This window comes from Electrona antarctica (genome assembly GCF_951216825.1).
Source record: "Electrona antarctica genome assembly, chromosome: 6".
NCBI classification, from domain to species: Eukaryota; Metazoa; Chordata; class Actinopteri; order Myctophiformes; family Myctophidae; genus Electrona; species Electrona antarctica.
This window is the reverse complement of record NC_136811.1, coordinates 43934149-43955222: the sequence shown is the minus strand read 5'-3', so window position 1 is coordinate 43955222 and position 21074 is coordinate 43934149. Positions and strand designations below refer to the sequence as shown.

Below are 21074 nucleotides of genomic sequence, written 5' to 3'. Positions count from 1 at the left end.
GGTTATTATGACAAACTCTGTCTCTTTGAGATGTTGAGTCTTATCAGTTACTGGCATATGGTGAGTGAGTGTGTAGGATTTGAGGCTACAAAGTAAAATCCTCAGTGTTCATTTATCCACTTGTTAACTTAGAGAGTGTACAAATGGAACCAAAACCATTAGGTTCCATTCGTACACTCTCAGAGTTAAGTTAACATCGAGGCTTTTACATGTGTGTTATCATCTTATACAGAATACCGGTACTCTGCTCTTCTATGCTCTGCTGCTGTGAGTCCAGTATGTACTGTATGTCTTTAAGAGGAGGGGCCTCCCTGACATTCCCATTAGTATCTCTGAGTCAGGCTGAGGGGAGGGGAGGTTAGGGAGGGGAGGTGCGGTGCGGCGCAGGGCTGTGTGGAAAGAAGTTGGGAGCTGTGGATAGCTCATTCACAGCTGAGAGAAGCAAGAGGAGGACAGCAGAGGTTGTCTCACCCACACACAAAATACTGTGAGACACAGACACACTCGAGGAGTGAGGAAGACGAGAGAAGTTGAAGAACGAAGAGGAAATAGAAGAGGGGGAGAAGAGGGTGACAGAGCTGTCATGGCCATGTATGAACCCGCCTACCTGCCCCCCAACGCAGAGGAGCAGGACTTCATCCAGGCCTACGAAAACGTCAGAGAGAAATACAAAGGTGAGCTCACTCACGTGGAGGTGGAGGGGGTGTGTGTAGGAGGGGGGGTTGACGTTAGTGATGGTGATGACGGCCACAAGCGTGTGTGATGGAGGAAGGAGGGGTGTGTGTGATGGGAGTGTGCGATAGAGCGGTGTGGAGGCCGCATGCTTTGTTTGCATACATTTGCTGGTCAAACACGCGTGTTCCCGACAGTGCACACGATGACTGTGATTGTGGTTCATGTGTGTTACTGTGTACTGCATAGTGCATACGCGGCATACGTCTCTGTCTGTGTGTTTGAGTTTCGTCTGTGCAACACACTGTCGGCCATACAGGCTGCAGTGCTGTATTGATTGGCACACATGTTCACTGTCATTCTGCCAGTCTCTCTCTCTCTCTCTCTCTCTCTCTCTCTCTATCTCTGTGAGTGTTGAGGTTGTGAAAGTCCAGGGTGGATTTACTGGAGCGCTTTACTTTGATATGTGACCAATAGCTGTGCTGACCTTCGACCTTGATGAAACTGAGAAGCATAGGGGGCTTACGTTTAGTCGGGGTGGGCTCTGCTCTGCTGTAATTGTGTTATCATGTGCACGGCTACAGCAGAGGACATTAACAGGTGACACTGTTTGCCAACAGTAAACTTCTTTAACACGCACACGCAAGGACGTTTGGGATTTCGTGTTAGTTCATCCTTCTGCTCAGCAGAGTGGGATGTTCTTTGAAGCACGCACTGTAGCCCAACAATGTCCGCATGCCTTCACACCGGTTTATCTGACGTGCTTTCCCTTCATTACATTCCTTTTAAGGAAATGCTTATTTGGGCTGAGATATTAATCAGAGGAACTGGCGTTGGGGTTTGCAGGATCTCTACCGAAATCTCTCTCCACAGCCCTTCGTAACGCTGTACAATCCAGAGTTTTAATAGTTGTTTTTGCAGTGCGTCTTCATCTGCAGGCCACTCCAGCTCCCCCAGGGCCCTTTCGCTTTCATCTTAATGTGCCCCATATATAGGATGTTTTCTGGTGGAGTTATCTATCCCCACACTTCTCTTCCGCCACTTTGCCTTTGCTCAATTCGTTCCATTTCCTCCATCCATTCGTAAGCTCTCCGTGTCCTCTAATCTTCTTCGTCCAGATTTCTCACCTCCCTCTATGGTCTTGCCTCCTTATGTCCTCTCCCTAGTCCCTACCCTTCTTGTTGCATCCTTTCCATTCCAGAACAGCACATAGGGAAGACAGAGCTAGGGCTCCTCTATAAATATCGCCCCAGTTAGAATTTCCTCCCTTTCTCATGTGTTAGGGAAGATCTGGTGCTGAGTCACTTTCTCTCCCCCTTTTTCTCCTCCTGTGTATCAGCATTATTACATGTACCTTTTTCTGCCTGCTTATTTGTATGCATGTCGTCTTGTGTTTTCGCCAGGAGGGGGTGTGTGTGTGTGTGTGTGTGTGTGTGTGTGTGTGTGTGTGTGTGTGTGTGTGTGTGTGTGTGTGTGTGTGTGTGTGTGTGTGTGTGTGTGTGTGTGTGTGTGTGTGTGTGTGTGTGTGTGTGTGTGTGTGTGTGTGTGTGTGTGTGTGTGTGTGTGTGTGTGTGTGTGTTTCTCTGTGTGTTCATGCTGGTGTACCAGTGGTAATGGGAAACAGAAGCATAGTTGGTGGCAGGTGTTTATGTTCCAGTCGTTCCTCTTTGCTCCTCGTTTCACAGTGTTTCTGCTGGCCTTATTAAGGCACATCCCAGAGCCAATGAGAACATCGTCTGATGATGTCTTCTTTTCTCTCTCTCTCTCTCTCTCTCTCTCTCTCTCTCTCTCTCTCTCTCTCTCTCTCTCTCTCTCTCTCTCTGCCACCCCAATTCAGACCTTTTTGTATGCAATCGTTCAGCATTGTTTGTAACACTAACAAGCACAAGACGCATCGCATGGTGCCAAGTTCTGCCAACAAATATTTAATGTGGCATCCACTTGTTTAACATCTGCTCTGCTTCTGCATGAGTTCCTCTGTATAGATGCTGTGTGTGTGTGTGTGTGTGTGTGTGTGTGTGTGTGTGTGTGTGTGTGTGTGTGTGTGTGTGTGTGTGTGTGTGTGTGTGTGTGTGTGTGTGTGTGTGTGTGTGTGTGTGTGTGTGTGTGTGTGTGTGTGTGTGTGTGTGTGTGTGTGTGTGTGTGTGTGTGCGTGCGTGCGTGCGTGCGTGCGTGCGTGCGTGCGTGCGTGCGTGCGTGCGTGCGTGCGTGCGTGCGTGCGTGCGTGCGTGCGTGCGTGCGTGCGTGCGTGCGCGTGTGTTTACATGCCTACTGATGCTTGGTAATGGAAAGTATTTGGTCTGTGATCTGTCCTCAGGGTGGTAATGTGCATGTGTCTTTGTGTTGCACGCAGACACATCATTACCTCTGACAAAGGAATTTATGCAATTACTGTAGCCATACAGAACATGCTCTTGTCCATGGTAGCTATAGACAATGGCTATGTCTTTTTGATACTCTTCGTCAAAGCATCATTCATGGACAATTTGAATAGATTGTTTTTCTTGCATACTGTTTGGCGAGAGAACTATCATTGAGCCTTGGATACGTGGCACTCTAACACTCCAGCAGCCAGTGCTGTCAAACAACGGGGAGCTAACTGTGAGGCAGCTGTCAACTTGGAGCGTTCAGTTGACGAGGGATGTCATGCAAAACCTAGGTTGTATATCTGAAAGCTGTCTCGTGGTATCTTCCAGACGGCGCCAATGCAAATAACGTATTTACATGTTCCCTGGATACAGAAGTGTTGCTTAGGAGTTGGTACTGCTTGGATGAGAGAAACACACAAGAACAGCATATAGAACAATATTGTATTCTCTCTCTCTCTCTAGGGCATCCTTAGACAATATTGTATTGTTTAATTATTTAATCTTGCATGCATTTTGGCTGTTAGACACTCATTCCCGATTTAAACTTGGTGTTGTGCAACCAATCGGGCATCAGTCACTCAGTCTGTATAGTCAAGTCATACTGCCATCAATAGACATCAGTTGATTGTGATTCTCATCCTAATGATTAAAACCACAATGCTATGAATACATTTTATTCATACAATACATTATAGTTGCTATTGTAATAGCTCTGCTCTTCTGTAAAAAGGAGCCAGGAGATTCATACACAAATAAACAAGAGAGCATGACACTTAGGTAACATGAATAGGTGATAGACATAGTAACTCTGTGTAAATAGAATATTGGCCAGTCGGTCAGGCTGACGTTCCTCTGTGCTGTCTCACTGTCTCCACCTTCAGCATGCCCTATAGTGGTTCCCAAAGTGGGGGTCCTTGAGGGAGTTCCAGGGGGTCCCCAGCTAAGATAGTTAGGAACCAAATGGACCCTTATGGGTCTGTAACTCTGAGAGTGTACAAATGGAACCAAGGTCCATTTGGACACTCTCAGAGTTACATTTACATTGATTTTACAATATAAATAAATTGGGGGTCCCAGAGATAGAAATGCAATCAAATGGGGGTCCGTAGCCTAATGCAGGTCAAACTGGGGGTCCTTGAAAATAAAACGGGTTGAGAATCACTGCTAGAGCTGTCAAAATATTCTCTTATGTGGGTCCCTGGCATATCTTTTCAAATAGGGGTCCGCGGGGCTAATTAGTGTCAATTTGGGGGTCCTTGACATGACAAAGTTTGGGAACCACTGACTTAGATAATATGAATAGATGATAGACGTATTAATAGAATATTGGCCAGTCGGTCAGGCTGACGTTCCTCTGTGCTGTCTCACCGTCCCCACCCTCAGCATGTCCTAGCTGGCTGGACTGCATGGGCTTGGCTGTCTTCCGTGCGTCCTCTAATACAATTTGTGGCAGCAGGTGATATGGGCCTTACTGGGCGGCCAGCGAGGGGGATTGCCTTGTGCAGGATGTGGGTGTCCACGGCAGGCATCCACATTCTGCCCCGCTGTGAGCCTCGACCGTGAGGCCCTGTGGCTGTCCTATGCCCCGCAGGGCTTTAAATAACCCCTAAATATAGCCACAGCCTTGTTCGGGCATCCAATTAAACAGTTGGCTAACGTGATTGTCTGCTTGTGGTAATTTAAATTTCAAAATCATTACTGGAGGATAAAACACTGTTTCTTGCCTTCAGTTTAATAATAAATAAAAGTTGTTCATGGCTTCATGCTAAGATCTGACACAGAAATATTGCCAGAACTATTGTCAACTATATCTTATATCTGTGTTAAAAAATGTAAAGGTACACTTCACCCATTTCCAAGCTTATCTTCATATTTTCTCATTGTTTCTCACTGATGCTCACTATAAGTCTGTCTACTCACTCAGAGTCAGAGGTGGTATATGGAAAGTTCAGAAGCCTGGGGGAAACCATGAGGAAGCCTGCCTTTACTGGAAAAACACTGGATTAGAAGCCATTGCTCTTGCATCAGTAATAAAATCACACCTGTGTAAACTGAGTGGTGCAGGTTGCTCAACAACACCACTGGCTGCTGCAGTTTGAATGGCCCTTTAGGCGGCTCAACAGTGCCACTTTATGGCACCCTGCGGTATTGCAGCTGTCCATACTCTAAACAGACATACATGTACCTACATACATACAGACATACACACACACGGCCAGTCTTTGGAGAGGTTAGGCACTGCTCAAAAATGAAAATAACTGGAATATTGCTTGATTATTTATTATTTAATTAATTACCAAACCTGTCTACTGATAATATCACTGGTAGGCAGGTTTCTGAACTGCCTGCAGCCCACCTCTGAGACACAGAGCACATAAATGATACCATCTTATACATTAGTAAGACCTCATGAAGATGAGGTTGAGAAATGGGTGAACTGCTCCTTTAGAAGCCTACATTGAGCTAAACAAAGCACTTTAAAAAAGCATCCGAGATAAGTATCCAAGATGCGGTCACACCAGTTTGACTAATTGCATCGTATTCTTCTTCTCAGTACCGTACTGTACAGTAACTGCATGGTCGACAGTGTTAATGCACATCTTTATGAATGACCGTAGACACTCTTAGCCTATTTGCGGTATGGGTCATTGTGTGAGGTAAAGGATGTGTGAAATGCTCAGGCACACAGCTTTATGAATGAATGAACTATTTAAAAATCAGAAAGGTTAGCGAGCGTTTATTTAAAACTGTGTGTGTGTGTGTGTGTGTGTGTGTGTGTGTGTGTGTGTGTGTGTGTGTGTGTGTGTGTGTGTGTGTGTGTGTGTGTGTGTGTGTGTGTGTGTGTGTGTGTGTGTGTGTGTGTGCGCGTGTGTGTGCGTGTGTGTGGTTGACATTGGAGTTATATGAGTTGCCTGGCAGGTCAGGTTTCTCCACTGGCCACGCTTGTGAGTAATGAGTGCACAGCGGTGCTGATGGCTGTAATGTTTCCTGTTCCAATGAGATGAAGCGATAACGATATAGAGATCGTATAGCGTCGGGACTCGGGATCAGTGTCAGGACCTTGAAGAATTGTGAATCGCGTCATTTCCCCCGGCGTCCCCTCCCTTCTCCTCCCATCTCTGAATCACACCCCTTCTCACACTCCATTTAGCTGTCACAGTAGCAAATGTTTCAATCGTTTGTTTTGTATGGAAATAAGGAGCATGTTTTGGTCATACTTACTGTACAATGTAATAAAAAAGTGATTCCTTAAAAAAATGGATTCCTTAAATGAGTTGATATTCAGATGTTTGTTTTGTCTTTGCTTTGCACCTTGCCAAGCATACGTTGCTGTACATACAATACTATTTTGGGGTCAGCCTGTACCCTTCACTCCTGTGGTATGCTAGGTCACTCTGGAGCTGGACATAAAGGTCTGTGGTATGCTATGTCACTCTGGACAGGACATAAAGGTCTGTTGTATGCTATGTCACTCTGGACAGGACATAAAGGTCTGTGATATGCTATGTCACTCTGGACAGGACATATAGGTCTGTGGTATGCTATGTCACTCTGGAGCTGGACATAAAGGTCTGTTGTATGCTATGTCACTCTGGAGCTGGACATAAAGGTCTGTGGTATGCTATGTCACTCTGGAGCTGGACATAAAGGTCTGTTGTATGCTATGTCACTCTGGAGCTGGACATAAAGGTCTGTTGTATGCTATGTCACTCTGGAGCTGGACATAAAGGTCTGTGGTATGCTATGTCACTCTGGAGCTGGACATAAAGGTCTGTGGTATCCTATGTCACTCTGTAGCTGGACATAAAGGTCTGTGATATGCTATCTATGTCACTCTGTAGCTGGACATAAAGGTCTGTGATATGCTATCTATGTCACTCTGGAGCTGGACATAAAGGTCTGTGATATGCTATCTATGTCACTCTGGAGCTGGACATAAAGGTCTGTGGTATGCTATGTCACTCTGGAGCTGGACATAAAGGTCTGTGGTATGCTATGTCACTCTGGAGCTGGACATAAAGGTCTGTGGTATGCTATGTCACTCTGGAGCTGGACATAAAGGTCTGTTGTATCCTATGTCACTCTGGAGCTGGACATAAAGGTCTGTGGTATCCTATGTCACTCTGGAGCTGGACATAAAGGTCTGAGGTATGCTATGTCACTCTGGAGCTGGACATAAAGGTCTGTGGTATGCTATGTCACTCTGGAGCTGGACATAAAGGTCTGTGGTATCCTATGTCACTCTGGAGCTGGACATAAAGGTCTGATATGCTATGTCACTCTGGAGCTGGACATAAAGGTCTGTGGTATGCTATGTCACTCTGGAGCTGGACATAAAGGTCTGTGGTATGCTATGTCACTCTGGAGCTGGACATAAAGGTCTGTGGTATGCTATTACATTACAGTCATTTAGCAGACGCTTTTATCCAAAGCGACTTACAATAAGTGTATTCAACATAGGTAGGGAACAAAAACTACTAATCACCAGAAGTCTTTAGTGCATTTTCTGCAAAAACAAGCAACCAAGAGTATACCTAGCGCTAAGGTAAAAGTGCAATATATCAGCTACCTATTTCCTTAAACAGATGAGACAAAATAGCTAAATCAAATGAGCATGAGCTAAAACAATTAAGTGTATCGACTAAACAAGATCCAATAAACAATACAACAATAGAAAACAAGCGTTCGTACAACTAGTTAACAACAAGTAGGTCAGGCAGAGAGGAAGGGTAGTGTTTCCTGAAGAGGTGGGTTTTCAACCTGCGGCGAAATATGGGCAGTGACTCTGCTGTCCTAACATCAGTGGGGAGTTCATTCCACCACTGTGGGGCCAGAACAGAAAAGAGTCGTGACCGTGTGGATCGGCCAGAAGGACCCTTGAGTGACGAGGCAATCAGTCGCCCCGAGGTGGCAGACCGAAGTGGTCGGGCAGGGGTGTAGGCATCGACCATAGCCCGGAGGTAGGAAGGAGCTGTTCCTTTCACTGCCCTATAGGCTCTGGACAGGACATAAAGGTCTGTTGTATCCTATGTCACTCTGGAGCTGGACATAAAGGTCTGTGGTATGCTATGTCACTCTGGAGCTGGACATAAAGGTCTGTGGTATCCTATGTCACTCTGGAGCTGGACATAAAGGTCTGATATGCTATGTCACTCTGTAGCTGGACATAAAGGTCTGTGGTATGCTATGTCACTCTGGAGCTGGACATAAAGGTCTGTGGTATGCTATGTCACTCTGGAGCTGGACATAAAGGTCTGTGGTATGCTATGTCACTCTGGAGCTGGACATAAAGGTCTGTGGTATGCTATGTCACTCTGGAGCTGGACATAAAGGTCTGTGGTATGCTAGGTCACTCTGGAGCTGGACATAAAGGTCTGAGGGTGTGATATTTTGTGCTGACAACATGATTGGTCCGTGATGTTCTACATGAGTGTGTGTGTGTGTTCTCATAACCTCTGTGGTATAAGCCGTGGATTTACTGTAGCTTCTCTAGTCCAGTAATGGACAAAGTGCTGAGGTCAGCAGGTGAAACGTTTGGTGGAAAATAGACCGTTTTGACCGTTAGTAGAAATATTTGTGGATTTGTGGCATGTTAGAACCGTTGGGGGTGTGTGTGTGTGTGTGTGTGTGTGTGTGTGTGTGTGTGCATGCGTGCGTGCGTGCGTGCGTGCGTGTGTGCGTGTGTGTTGCCAGCCAAACGGTGCCCCTTTTACAGCTAAAGCTGGTACAGTAGTTCCCCCACAGTGAAAACCAAAAGGGAATATCTGAGTAATGGAACTGCTGTTAACCTACCACGCTTCTGTCAAATACTGCAGTGGAAATGAAGCAGCACTTTCATTCAGGCTGTCTGGTGTCTATATAGTACACTACAGTACACTGCAAAACCCAGGGTTAAATTGACACCCAGAATGCTGCAGGGTGCTGTATTGTGTCTTTATGTGTGTGTTAGTGTGTTTGCCCATCTGTCCAAGGCAAGGTGTGTGAGGCAGAAAGTGCTTTGCTTTGTTCCTTTTTAGACATACTGCTGTGTTGTGAGTTGAGTCAGATCCGTGCAGCCAGAAAGACAGCATGTTGTCCTTTTTTTTCATCTAGATTTTCTTTATTTCTTTTTAAAGGCAGCGATTATGTCGTGTCGGCATCCTGTGGGCGTACAAGGCCTTCTGGGAGAGATCAGAACTGACAGCGCACAAAGCTGGGGTCCTCGGGTCACGCGGTGTCAGGGGTTGATAAGGGCAGGCTTTGCCAAAATTCCTCGAAGGGCCTTTTAGGGAGCGAGAGGCGCTCCAGAGACACCAACTCCCACAATATTCTGGCCCGAACGCTCGACTCTTTCATAGAACAGAAGTCATTGTTCTTTTATGGTCCGACCTCCTGTGATTTACGAGTGTTAGTGTGCGAGTGTCTCCGGTGCACCCCTGTGCACGTACAGTAGCAGAGGGTTCGAGAGGTGGAGACGTTCCGAAGACAAAGGCCAGAGTCAATGAGTGTTTTGGAAGGTGGATTATAGAAAAACTAAATATATACTGTAAAAGTGGAAGCTTTACAAATGTAATCACATCGTGCCCTAATTTGTCATACAATACTACCTTGCAAAACATATCAGATGTACAAGTAAAAGTGGTTAAGTGTGTCTGTGGGTTTTATAAATATTGAACCAATGAAAAGTATTAGCAAGAGCTTATGACTAAATAATAACTATAGTGGAACCATTGGAATGCTGTTTTTTTTCCACCCCATTTCCTGAAAGTAATGATTTTGGACCACTGCCTGACGGTGACGAAATGAATGAATTAAGACGTACTAGACATGAACACATTGACATATACAGTGAGTTTGCAGTGTACTAAATCTACTGCCTATACCTATATTGCAGTACAGAAAGCCAACTCAAAAAGTGAAGTGGAACTCATTGTTCCACTGTCCCTGTCAAACCTCCGTCTCTGTAAGTTGCTGAGTCAGACAGACGGACACGTTCTGCTTTGTCACAGTCCAGCGCCACTCGCAGCGGGCCGGGCCACAGGACACGATGACCTCATGTCCCCTCCGGACGCTGTGCTGTAATAGACCAACTCTCCATCTTACCTGATGTGACGCCTCGTCAAGGTTGGCATGAGGCCGACAGGAGTGATTGACAGAATTATTGACGGAGTGATTGACGACTCTCGGCTTATGACGGATGCGTCACATCAGATCTCTCTCTGTCGCCTCCTCTGTATGCGTGCGTCCGGATGGACACATGCTTTCGACATTAGACGGTGCCCTTTTAACAGAAACCAGGAGCAGCACTGCAGTACTTTAGCGTTTGAGTTCCACCCCGATTTTTACGAGGGTTGAAGCGTGGGCTTTTGTGTTTAAAAAAAAAAGAAGAAAAGAATGAAAGCAAGGTATGGAAAACACATTTAAAGAGAGTGTGATGAATGCACCTGGGTTGTGTTGGACACAATGGCTGTCTGTCCTCTGCTCTGCTTTATTAACTAGGCTGTTTGTCTGAGACCACAGGGCTCCAGTGACCAATGAAACAGTACTGAGGGAAGCACAACCTCACAGCCATGCCCAACAAAGCACACACGTGCATGTGATTGTACATGGGCCTTATAGGCTGTGAGTGTACATGTGCATGTACTTTGACCCATAACACACGTATGCTTTTACATGCAAACATAGAGTACACACATGTACTGTATGTATGTATACTACATACATGTACACATGTACTGTATACTACACATACTGTATACACATTGTACTGTACTGTACACAGTACACGTTCACACTTTCAACAAGGTTTCATTTAAAATCATTGCTGTGATTTGGTCGACCACCCAAGTGGCCAGTCTGGTCAGTCTCCATCTAACATGGGTTGGCGAGTGATGATTCAGTTGAGACACGTGCACACACAGTGTCAGAGACACCAAGTAGCATTGCATGACACATTCTAGTTTATTACAGACACACAGAGAAATATATACAGTATTGAGCAGTGGATACATGGACGTGCCTAGAAGATATGTAAACAAGAATAAGAACAGAATGAACAGGAACGGGACATGCATCTCGTATCAAGTAGACTGCTACAACAACAACAACAACAACAACCTGACACTGCCTTAGAAATTGCAGACGTTTCAATATCCTGAGTGAAATATGCCAACCCAGAGCCAGGACTATACAACAAACAGTACTATTCTTTCCGTTTCTGTTTATTTCTTTAACTTCCTTACGTTACATTGAGAAATGCAATTCATTGTTATTAATAATAATAATTACTTATATAGCGCCTTTCATGATACAAAAGGACGCTAAAAAGTAAAAGTAAATAAACAAACTAGCTGCCAAAAGTCTATGTTAACAAGTGTCTCTTCAGTGGGGATTTATAAAGAGTCCAGTGGTGGTGCCTGGCGAATGTCCATGATGTTAATGTACTAGACTAGTGTCCCACACAGATATCATGGAAGCTCAGACCTGTCTCTATGGGAGCTCATCTCCACTGGCTCCCACATGCAGTATATTATTTGAACCCTGGATTTCAGTCACAGACATACAAGATTGTACCCATGACGTACTGTCAAATAGGCATAATTATGCATACTGCATGTGTGCACAGTCACACTTAACACATTTACATACAGTAGCACATGCACGCTTTACAGTAGCGCACGTACACACGCACGCACACACACACACGCACACACACAGTGGGCTACTTCATGGAAGGAATGGTCTATTAAAGCGGTCCATAAGACTAAGAGTCATCACCTCTGAAGCAGGGAGAACATTCCCTCCCCCTCATTTCCCAACCGTCCTTCCTCACTTGGTGGGCCATTAGAACCATATTAAGTAAGGTGTGTGTGGGCGTGTTTTTCCATCAGTTTTGTTTTCCGTCAGTATTGTAGTTTTTGTGTTTAGTATTGCTGCTGATAAATGTAGGGTCATATTAAACTTTGATGCGCTTTGGATATTTCATGTAGAAATACCTCATATTACGCAATAGTGCTGCACAATAAAAAAAAGATCGCAATCTAGATTCAGACACCTATGCAATCTCATTTTGTGAAGAATCGTGCAGCACTAGTTGACTGCCCAATTCATTTTAGACCCTTATGTTTTTGCTACAAGAGAGAGACTTTAAGTCTAGCTTTGGTGTTGTCTGTTTAAACCACAGTAGTTTGCTCCAGGTGGCACATTTTGAATGTAATGTTCAGTAAATACAGACTAATAACAATAAATTATTTCATGGAAACAATTTGAATCGTATAAGAATCATGATCTCAGTTCTTGTGGAGGAAAAATGAGATTCACATTTGAGCAAGAATTGTGCAGCACTATTACGCAATGAAATACTGTACACAGCTTGGATGCAATGTGACACCACCATACACACAGAAAAAAGAGAGAAAACTGAATGGTGACAACATGCTGTTTACCATACTGTTAACTTGTTAAGTGATGAAGAGCCGTCTGGGCCTCTGTTGCTGTAATTAGTTCAAATGAATGGTCTGTGTCCACTCTGAAGGAGCACTCTGTTGAAGGAAGACAGGACTTGTTTGATAGCCTGTATAATTTAATTCCTGTTGAGCACTGTCCAAATTCTCCTGGAGAGAAGAGTACTGTAAGTGAGTGATTGGAAGTGTTTATGTTCTGTCTGGATCTGGGATTTAAAGGACCATACAGTGATGTAAATAGGTTTTCAATGTAATGAGTCCCGGGATGCAGGGATGGTCTTTTAGATGAGTCCCAGGGAAATTTTATGAGTCCCACTTCAACGATGTTAGGAGTGATATTTTGTCATGTTTACAAATTGCAGCATTTAACCATTTTATATGGTTATGATGTGGTTATATTCATGTAGAAAACAGAAGAAGAAACGGTTATTATTAACTAAAGCTATAGCAAAATAAACTAGAATAAAAAACAGTACAGTAGTGCATCCCGTGGATGCAGAGGTCGTTGTTTTATTGCGTCCCTTAATTATAAACTGCATTTTGGGATGCAAAATGCACCCTGTTTTAATCTCTGACCATACCAGACTTTCTCACTCTGTTGTTTTAATTTCCTTCTTAGTTATTCAGATAATTGCCTATTCATGATTGTTATTGATGAAGTCTGATGCCTTATAAAACTTTAAATACTCGCTCATCCCCTGGTTCTGCCTGGTTCACGGAAGTAATGGGGTCATCTTAAAGTCGTTTCATGTAAGCATTGTGGTCCAAGGGAGGTCAGGGAGGTGTCTCTGTATCGTTTGCGACAGTCAGTCACTCAGTCTGTTTCTAGCGGAAATGTTCTAATTCTGCAGCAGTAACAATAGCGTTTTCTCTCAGTCAGTTGATTCTTCATATCCATATGAGTGAAACGGCCGGGATGACATGTTTATTTTTCAAATACAGTTCTTATTTGAGGAGATCTAAAATCCCCCTATGGGGATTACAATGCAAATAAAAAGTACATGAACCTGTGGATTTGCGCCCTCTACCGATATTGACGTCAGACTTCGGTGCTCTAGAGCCTGCCTGCTTGCCCAGGGGATAAATTGAATCTTGACCATTAGGGCAAAACTTGTGTCAGATCCTGTGTCTAGGTGAGATATGGCCGCTGACACGATCTACATATCTCAATAGAAGACAAAATACAACCACCCCACTTGTATAAGTTATATTGTATTAACATAGCCTACCATACAGTGACACAAGATGAACCACATGTCAAAAAAACGCTGGCATTAATTATCCTTTTTTAAATATAGACCATTGGATTGAGTGAGTAACCCTGGTGAATAATCTTTGATAGGAGATCATGCTTCTGAGACTGTGACTCATCAGGTAATAATGATGTGTGCCTGTTCGTCTGTTGGTATAGGCGGCGTCTGTGTCATTGGCCAACATTGAGAGCTTACAGCATACATGGGCAACTGGCGGCCCAGGCGCCACATGCGCCCCCCACCTTCACTTAATGTGGCCCTCAGGTTCATATCAGAATACTGATATAATATTGGTTTCAAACTTTCAGCTGTTACAATTCCACATGCAAACATGACCCGCTTTAATTACTCCAGTGTAAATTAGTAGCTCAATGCTCAACACAAGTATAATGAAAGGCATTTGAAATTACATAAAAATGTTAATTTTCAGGATTCCAATTCAAAAATAGCAAAAAAAAATTCAAGATTTAAATTCGAATATAGAAAAGAATAGCAGATCTACAAGCTCAAAACGCGCCGCGCCGCGTTTTGAGCTTGTAGATCTGCTATTTTTGCTACGACAGCAATGTGGCCCTCTGGAGTGAGTGTGGAAATATAGTGGCCCTCTCCATCGTCAAAGTTGCCCACCCCTGGCTTACAGTAATACTGTTGGCCCGCGGCACGCAGAGCAACTCGAGCCGGTGTGACAGAGTCACCACAGGGGAGCGGAATGTCACGACAGGTCACCCGTCACAGCTGACAATGGGGAGAATGTTCCCCACACGCCATGCATTAACATACTGTACACACACATGAAGCCACATGCACACTGGCACCTCTCTCTCTCTCTCTCTCTGTTAATAACACATGGGAACATATACACACGCTACATACCCTTGGTCCTTGGATGCTATGAAGTTGCCACGAGGCATCACTTGTTACATTCTACTCTGTTAGCAGGTACTGGGTATGTTCTACTCTGACACGACAGAGCTTAGAGAAGTGATAGATGGCAGCAGAGTGATTATCATCTAGATTTCCCCTTTGCTTTGATAGAACTTCCACAACCTCTGATGCCTCTCAACATCCATAATGTGGTGGAATATTCTCCATATTACAAATTAGTATATTCAAAATTTGAATATACTTGTATTATTTATTATTTTCATCTATGAATACACATTTAATGTAAACATTTAATGTTTATTCATAGATGAATGCCCTACTCGCACACAAAAGTAGCACAAATAATAAACGTGACTCTAATAAAAAGGAGCAAAAATAGCCGATCTACAAGCTCAAACCTGTCGCGGTGTGCTGTGAGCATGTAGATCAGCTATTTCTTTAAACAATTTGAATTTTTTTAAGTTATTCATCAGTCTAATACACTGTGAAAAGTACCAAATTGAGTTACACAAAGTGCTACTGCTGCACAAATTCCTCTAGTTCCTCTGATAAGAACAAAACTCATCCCATGACGATCAGATACTAGTGTATATGAACCCACGCCCCTGGTTCTTCTTGCGTTCCCTATGGCCTCTTGGGCTCATGCTGGGTGTGCCCTTTCGTTTGGTCACGCTGGGGGAAAAAAAAGCTTGCTCCTGTTTGTTTTGTTATCGCCGTTCAAATCACAGCTAGCTAATTCAGGCCTTCCTGTAGTAGCGGCAGCACTTTGGCATGGTTGAAGCGTGTTGTGTCAGAGAAACAAAGGGTTGTGACAGTATAGGAAGTGGCTCTCAAGCCGCCAGTGACCTTAATTATTTTGCAGAAAATCCGGCCAAGGTTTTCCTCGTAATGTTTAAAGGTACTCCTGTGTTTACACTATGAAACGATGCATTAGGTCATATTTTTTCTTGTTTCCAATCTCTGTAAAAAATATATATATATATACCGTATATATCTCAGAAAGGTCACATGCAGAAAGCAAGTTGGACTATGTTTTTCCTCTATTGTCTCATTAATGCATAGAGTAGTGCATCAATAGGATATGTGTGGTAGTTTGTCAGTTTACATGAGTGCTGTACTTGGAAACAAAACAATAGAACGTCAATGTGATGGGAGTTTCTAATAAGCCAAACATAGGATATTCTCTCTCCAAGAGTTTAGAATGGGGTCAATGGAGCCTGATCTTGGATTAGATTTCCCAGAGGACCCAGTAGAGTGTAGAAGACCATGTGAGGCAGGAAGACACGTGTTAATTCTGGCCACGCTGAGATGTCTGCGGAAGAATCAATACAACTCGGGCAGACATCTGGGATGGAGCCCATCAGCCCTAACAGAACACAGTAGCACCGTAGCCAGGCTGGCGCCTCCAGCGGGACTCCCCGTCACATACCAGGGCCAGAAAAAGATGTTCAGAGAGAGAGAGAGAAGGAGAGAGAAGGAGAGAGAGGTGGACTGATGCTTTAAGCAGAGGAGGGAAAAATGATAGGGAAGGAAAAGGGGGAGATAAAGAAGGTGGACATGGCCTGGGGGCGGGTGGGGGTATATTCTCACTTAGCATTGATCGTCTCTTACAGGGTTGACATGTTGTGTTTAGATGGAGGGGCATGTTGTAAGGTGAGAGGACAAGTCTCGTGTTCATGGTGGACCTGCCTGCTACTTTGTCTGAGAGGTTTTTCATGTTTGGCCACAAAACTGCTGATTCAAGGACATGATACTGTGTCGGACAACACTTTATACTGAAACAAGCGCACATACAGTACGCACTCAACGTGTGCGCGCGCACACACACACACACACACACACACACACACACACACACACACACACACACACACACACATTACACACACACACACACGCAAACACTACTACCATGGACTATATACTTTACTTGCCCCTACTACTTGGAGACATCCCTTGGTGAGGGGAATATTTGCAGTGGTATGCAAGCATACAGTCTGGACAGCAGTCCATCTGTCCCAGGAGGGCTCTGATTCTCCCTCTGAAAGAACGGGGGCTTAGGCAGTAATAACCAGGGACCGAGGGGAAATGTATTGAATTTGCATACTACTTAGCTAGCATCCATAATTTATTCCTTGTCCTGTGATTGAACTACTGTAAAATTGTTGAGTGTTCATGCGGCCCAAGCTAGCTGAAAAGGCGTGTGCTTAATTAGTGCTTAGTGCATTGATGCCAACCAAGGGGGATGATTGCCTTATACTACTGTTGTTGTGTTTGTACATTTAGATTCCTGAAATAAGTAAATAACATTATTTTGTTTGCTTGGTCTTAAATGCTCTGATTTAGGTTTTACAGTGTAAGCACAGCCTCTAGTGGATAATTACCCTCATAACAGCAGGCATCACCATGAATGGATTGATTTAATCTATAGTATATTTATTATGGAGAGAATTACATTCAGCTTTAGAGGTCAAGTTGAAGTCTTCACAGATAACTGGTTTAGATGGATTACTCATGTTTCTACCATAAAACCTGATTTTGTATAAATTCAGTTAAACCTGTTTAACCTGTATATGCACCTGTTTGAGGTATGTATTATGATCATCAATAGAGAAGAGAGGCAGATATCTCCCCTTGTGTGTATTGTACGTATATTGTCTTGTTTTGTTTTGTTTTCGGTTGTATGTATTGTCAATTGTCAGTCGTTTTGTTTACATGTATGTTCGATTAAAATTCAATAAAACGTAAATTGAAAAAAAAAAAGAAAATCCAGAAGATAGAAAGTAGTGAAAATACATAATATTGAAATCAAATTCTGAACAGACGGGTTAGAACAGAATACAAGGACGAGTACTTAAACTAATTTACACAACTCTCACAATGGTAAAGGATCGCAGGTGATAATAAAGTAGTAGTACCAGATTACATGCATTTCATTTCACCTTGAAAGCTCCATGTGCATCACACACACACACACACACACACACACACACACACACACACACACACACACACACACACACACACACACACACACACACACACACACACACACACACACACACACACATTTTAACCATTTATTTATGTCCACACAAAGGATATGCATACAAGGACACAAATATTATAGGTGCATTAAAGTTACATCTGCAAAGTCATGGTATGTGTTTTCGTGATACAACAGGCATGTCACACAGTACTCTATGGGTATAAGTAACAGCGTCTCCGCCATATATGACGGCTGCCAATTATAGCAGAGACACCACAATACTTTGCCAGCCTTTTAGCCTCCTTTTTGGGCATCCCAAGTTGTTGGAACCCTCTAACAACCAGTCTGTGCACACACACACACACACACACACACACACACACACACACACACACACACACACACACACACACACACACGGGGCTGACATTATCCCACAACTCAAGCATGTCTCATCTTCTTCAGTAACTGGGCTCCATGTCTAAATAAAGCTCAAATGACCGCATCTCTCTGGGACGGTCTTGGACCAGCTCCAGAGTCCTGACGGTGACTTATAAGACCCATGAGTCAGAGCCAGGGCTGTGGGATCTCTATTCTCTGGGCCCTGCGTGGAGCCTGCTCCCTGCAGGACCTACAGTACAGTAGGATGAGGCCCACTGCAGAACGACAACCAACATTAAACCTTGCCCTCATTTCGCTACCCATCCACAAATAGGACATGAGTGGGAGAGCAGAGAGCAGCACGCTCTAGTTTTCACCCTGTTGATTTCATTGAGGTGGTGAGGCTAGTTCTCGGAATGGGAGTGTACAAAAGCAGATTTGACAGGACACTGTTTTGAATTGAAGGGTCCCCAGGGAACCCGTTCACTCATCGTCTTAGGGTTGAACGAGGAGGAGACCGCCACTAGGGGTCAGTCACTCTGTGCAATGTTACCCTGCACTTCCATTCCCAGAATTCCTTTGCAGTTCTATGTTCTGGAGAGGAAATTCAGCTCCCCTGAGCGGACCTTTTAAACAGCTGTATGCTGTTTCCCTGTCAACATAGGAAAGGGTTTCTAGAACTGCTTGTACAGTACGTGTCCTTTCAGAATTATACAAACATTTCACCAGGGTTGCGATTGGAAGGAATTGTAGTATTGAATTCAACAGAGAAGTTGCAATTCATCTTGTCCTTTTTGCTTTGTAAATGCTCATAGAATCATTAGACAACTAGAAAAAGTGCCCTTCTGGGCACAGGTCTCCACCAGGAGGATAGGATTGTGTGTGATGTTTGGCAAAATGTTTAGGAGTAATATAAACATGTTGTGTGTGTGTGTGTGTGTGTGTGTGTGTGTGTGTGTGTGTGTGTGTGTGTGTGTGTGTGTGTGTGTGTGTGTGTGTGTGTGTGTGTGTGTGTGTGTGTGTGCTACTCCTGAAAACTTTAGAAGCCAATCGTAGGCAATCAGGATGGATAATTATGAGAAATCAAAAACATTACATGATCACATGACTATGGAGAGCATGTGTACCGATTTGCGTGAAATTTGGATAAAATCTGAAGGAGTATTATTAGAAAATGTGTTTTACATATGTCGGCCTCCTGGTGGCGCTATAAAGAGCTGATGTGAAAAATTCCAGGCAAAGGTTTTTCCTTGGCCTCTAGGGAGTGTGCATACATGGTTTTACACAGATCGGTGCAGTTATAGGTAAAATACAAATCGGCCAGTTATAGCGCCACCATGAGGCTGAGTTGAAAATATTGAAGTGGCATTTCTTCCTCGACCTAGTGGGAATGTGCGTGCAAAATTTAACGGAAATCACACCATGTGTTCATGATTTGCAGCATTTTGTTTGAAACGGAGCACTCCTGCGAACTTTGGAAGCCAATCTTAGCCAATCAGGATGGAGTCTGAAAAATCTGAAAGACCCGTTTCGTTGAATGGCTCTAGAGAGACTGTGTACCAATTTGCGTAATGTTTGGACAAAATCTGTAGGTGTACTGTCAAAACATTTGTTTTGCACAAAGCGGCCTCCTGGTGGCGCTATAACAGGCCAATGTGAAAACTTTGGAGCAGAGGTTCAGCTCTGGCATTCAGGGAGTGTGTGTGCAGAGTATGGCTGCGATCAAGCCAACGGTGCCAGAGATTAGCTGTTCACAGACGGACACACGGACACACGGACGGACGGACACACGGACGGACGGACGGAGTGCAAAACATACTCTCTCCCCATGCCTTCGGCCTGGTGGAGACAATTAATGTAACTATTATTAAATCAAGTCAGAATAGCTATTTCTAATTTGACAGTTACTAGTTCCATTGGATAATTATGGAAGTTACAGTGGGTGTATGTTGATCAATTTACTGCAGTGTGTGTGTGTGTGTGTGTGTGTGTGTGTGTGTGTGTGTGTGTGTGTGTGTGTGTGTGTGTGTGTGTGTGTGTGTGTGTGTGTGTGTGTGTGTGTGTGTGTGTGTGTGTGTGTGTGTGTCTGTGTGTCTGTGTGTCTGTGTGTCTGTGCGTGCGTGCGTGGCTGCGTGCGTGCGTGCGTGCGTGCGTGCGTTTACGAATCACTTTTTTGGTCCCCCTACCTTCGATAATCTTTACCCAAGATTGAAGTGAAATACTACAGTATGATGTGAACACAGAGTCATGCATATGTCAGTGCAGTGGGCATGATGGATGTATGCTGACTACTGTCCTGTGCTCTAAGCTGTTACATTGAGACAGAGATTTGTGCAACTGGGTGACCTCAGGCAAATGGAATGTTTTGTCTGGATGTCCACAGCGGGGCTACCGGTCCGAGCTGGACAGAGGGGCTTCATACACAAGGCCGAGAGACAACAGAAACAGTCTGACATGGATTTTATTGGGGCTAGAGTCTTTGTGGCAGTGTTTAATATGGTCGTTATTCTGTAATCTCTGTTGATCTTGGTCAAACAGTCTTTTCTGCGGTGTGAATTTGCAAACCAATTCTTTCCGTGAACCAAATACAGGAGAATATTATAACATTAGCTTTACGACTGTGTCTGTTATGTCGGCAAGAATCTAGTCAGAGGAGCAACATGCAATGTCGCAATAAAGCCATCAAATAGACAGTGAAAAACATCCTCTGAGCATTGCAGAGACTGAAGGAAGATTCTATACAGCAGGCGTTGACACTTCAGCCTCAGCACTTTGCAGCCTCCCTGGTTGCTAATAAACTCTTGTGTGGATGGACGGGCTCCCGTTATAAGTCTGCACTGGACTTATAAACTGCAGACAAGCAAATTGCTCCAACCGAGGCTGGGCTGGCATGACAAAAGCCAAGCCTCTCATAACTCCCATTCCTCCTGGAACCGACATCAGTTACAAAACATTGCTAGTGGTTCAAAGTTCCATATTAACCTTGGACTTCTAAACTGTCTGACTGGGTGTTTGACATTGACGTGTGAAGCTGATAGAATGCATGAGTAAAGTATGTGTATGCTATGAGTAGCTTTACCAA

General features: G+C 44.1%; 1 protein-coding gene across 2 annotated transcripts in view; it reads left to right on the top strand.

Annotated features, from left to right (window-relative positions):
* Positions 1–446: 446 nt before the first annotated feature.
* Positions 447–21074, top strand: part of LOC306925634 (plectin-like) — a 158096-nt gene continuing 137468 nt past the window's right edge. For both annotated transcript variants that reach the window (XM_079504585.1, XM_079504584.1), the window contains exon 1: positions 447–674. In XM_079504585.1, coding sequence (XP_079360711.1) covers positions 584–674 — 91 coding nt within the window. In that variant the 5' untranslated portion in view covers positions 447–583. The remainder of the gene's footprint in view (positions 675–21074) is intronic.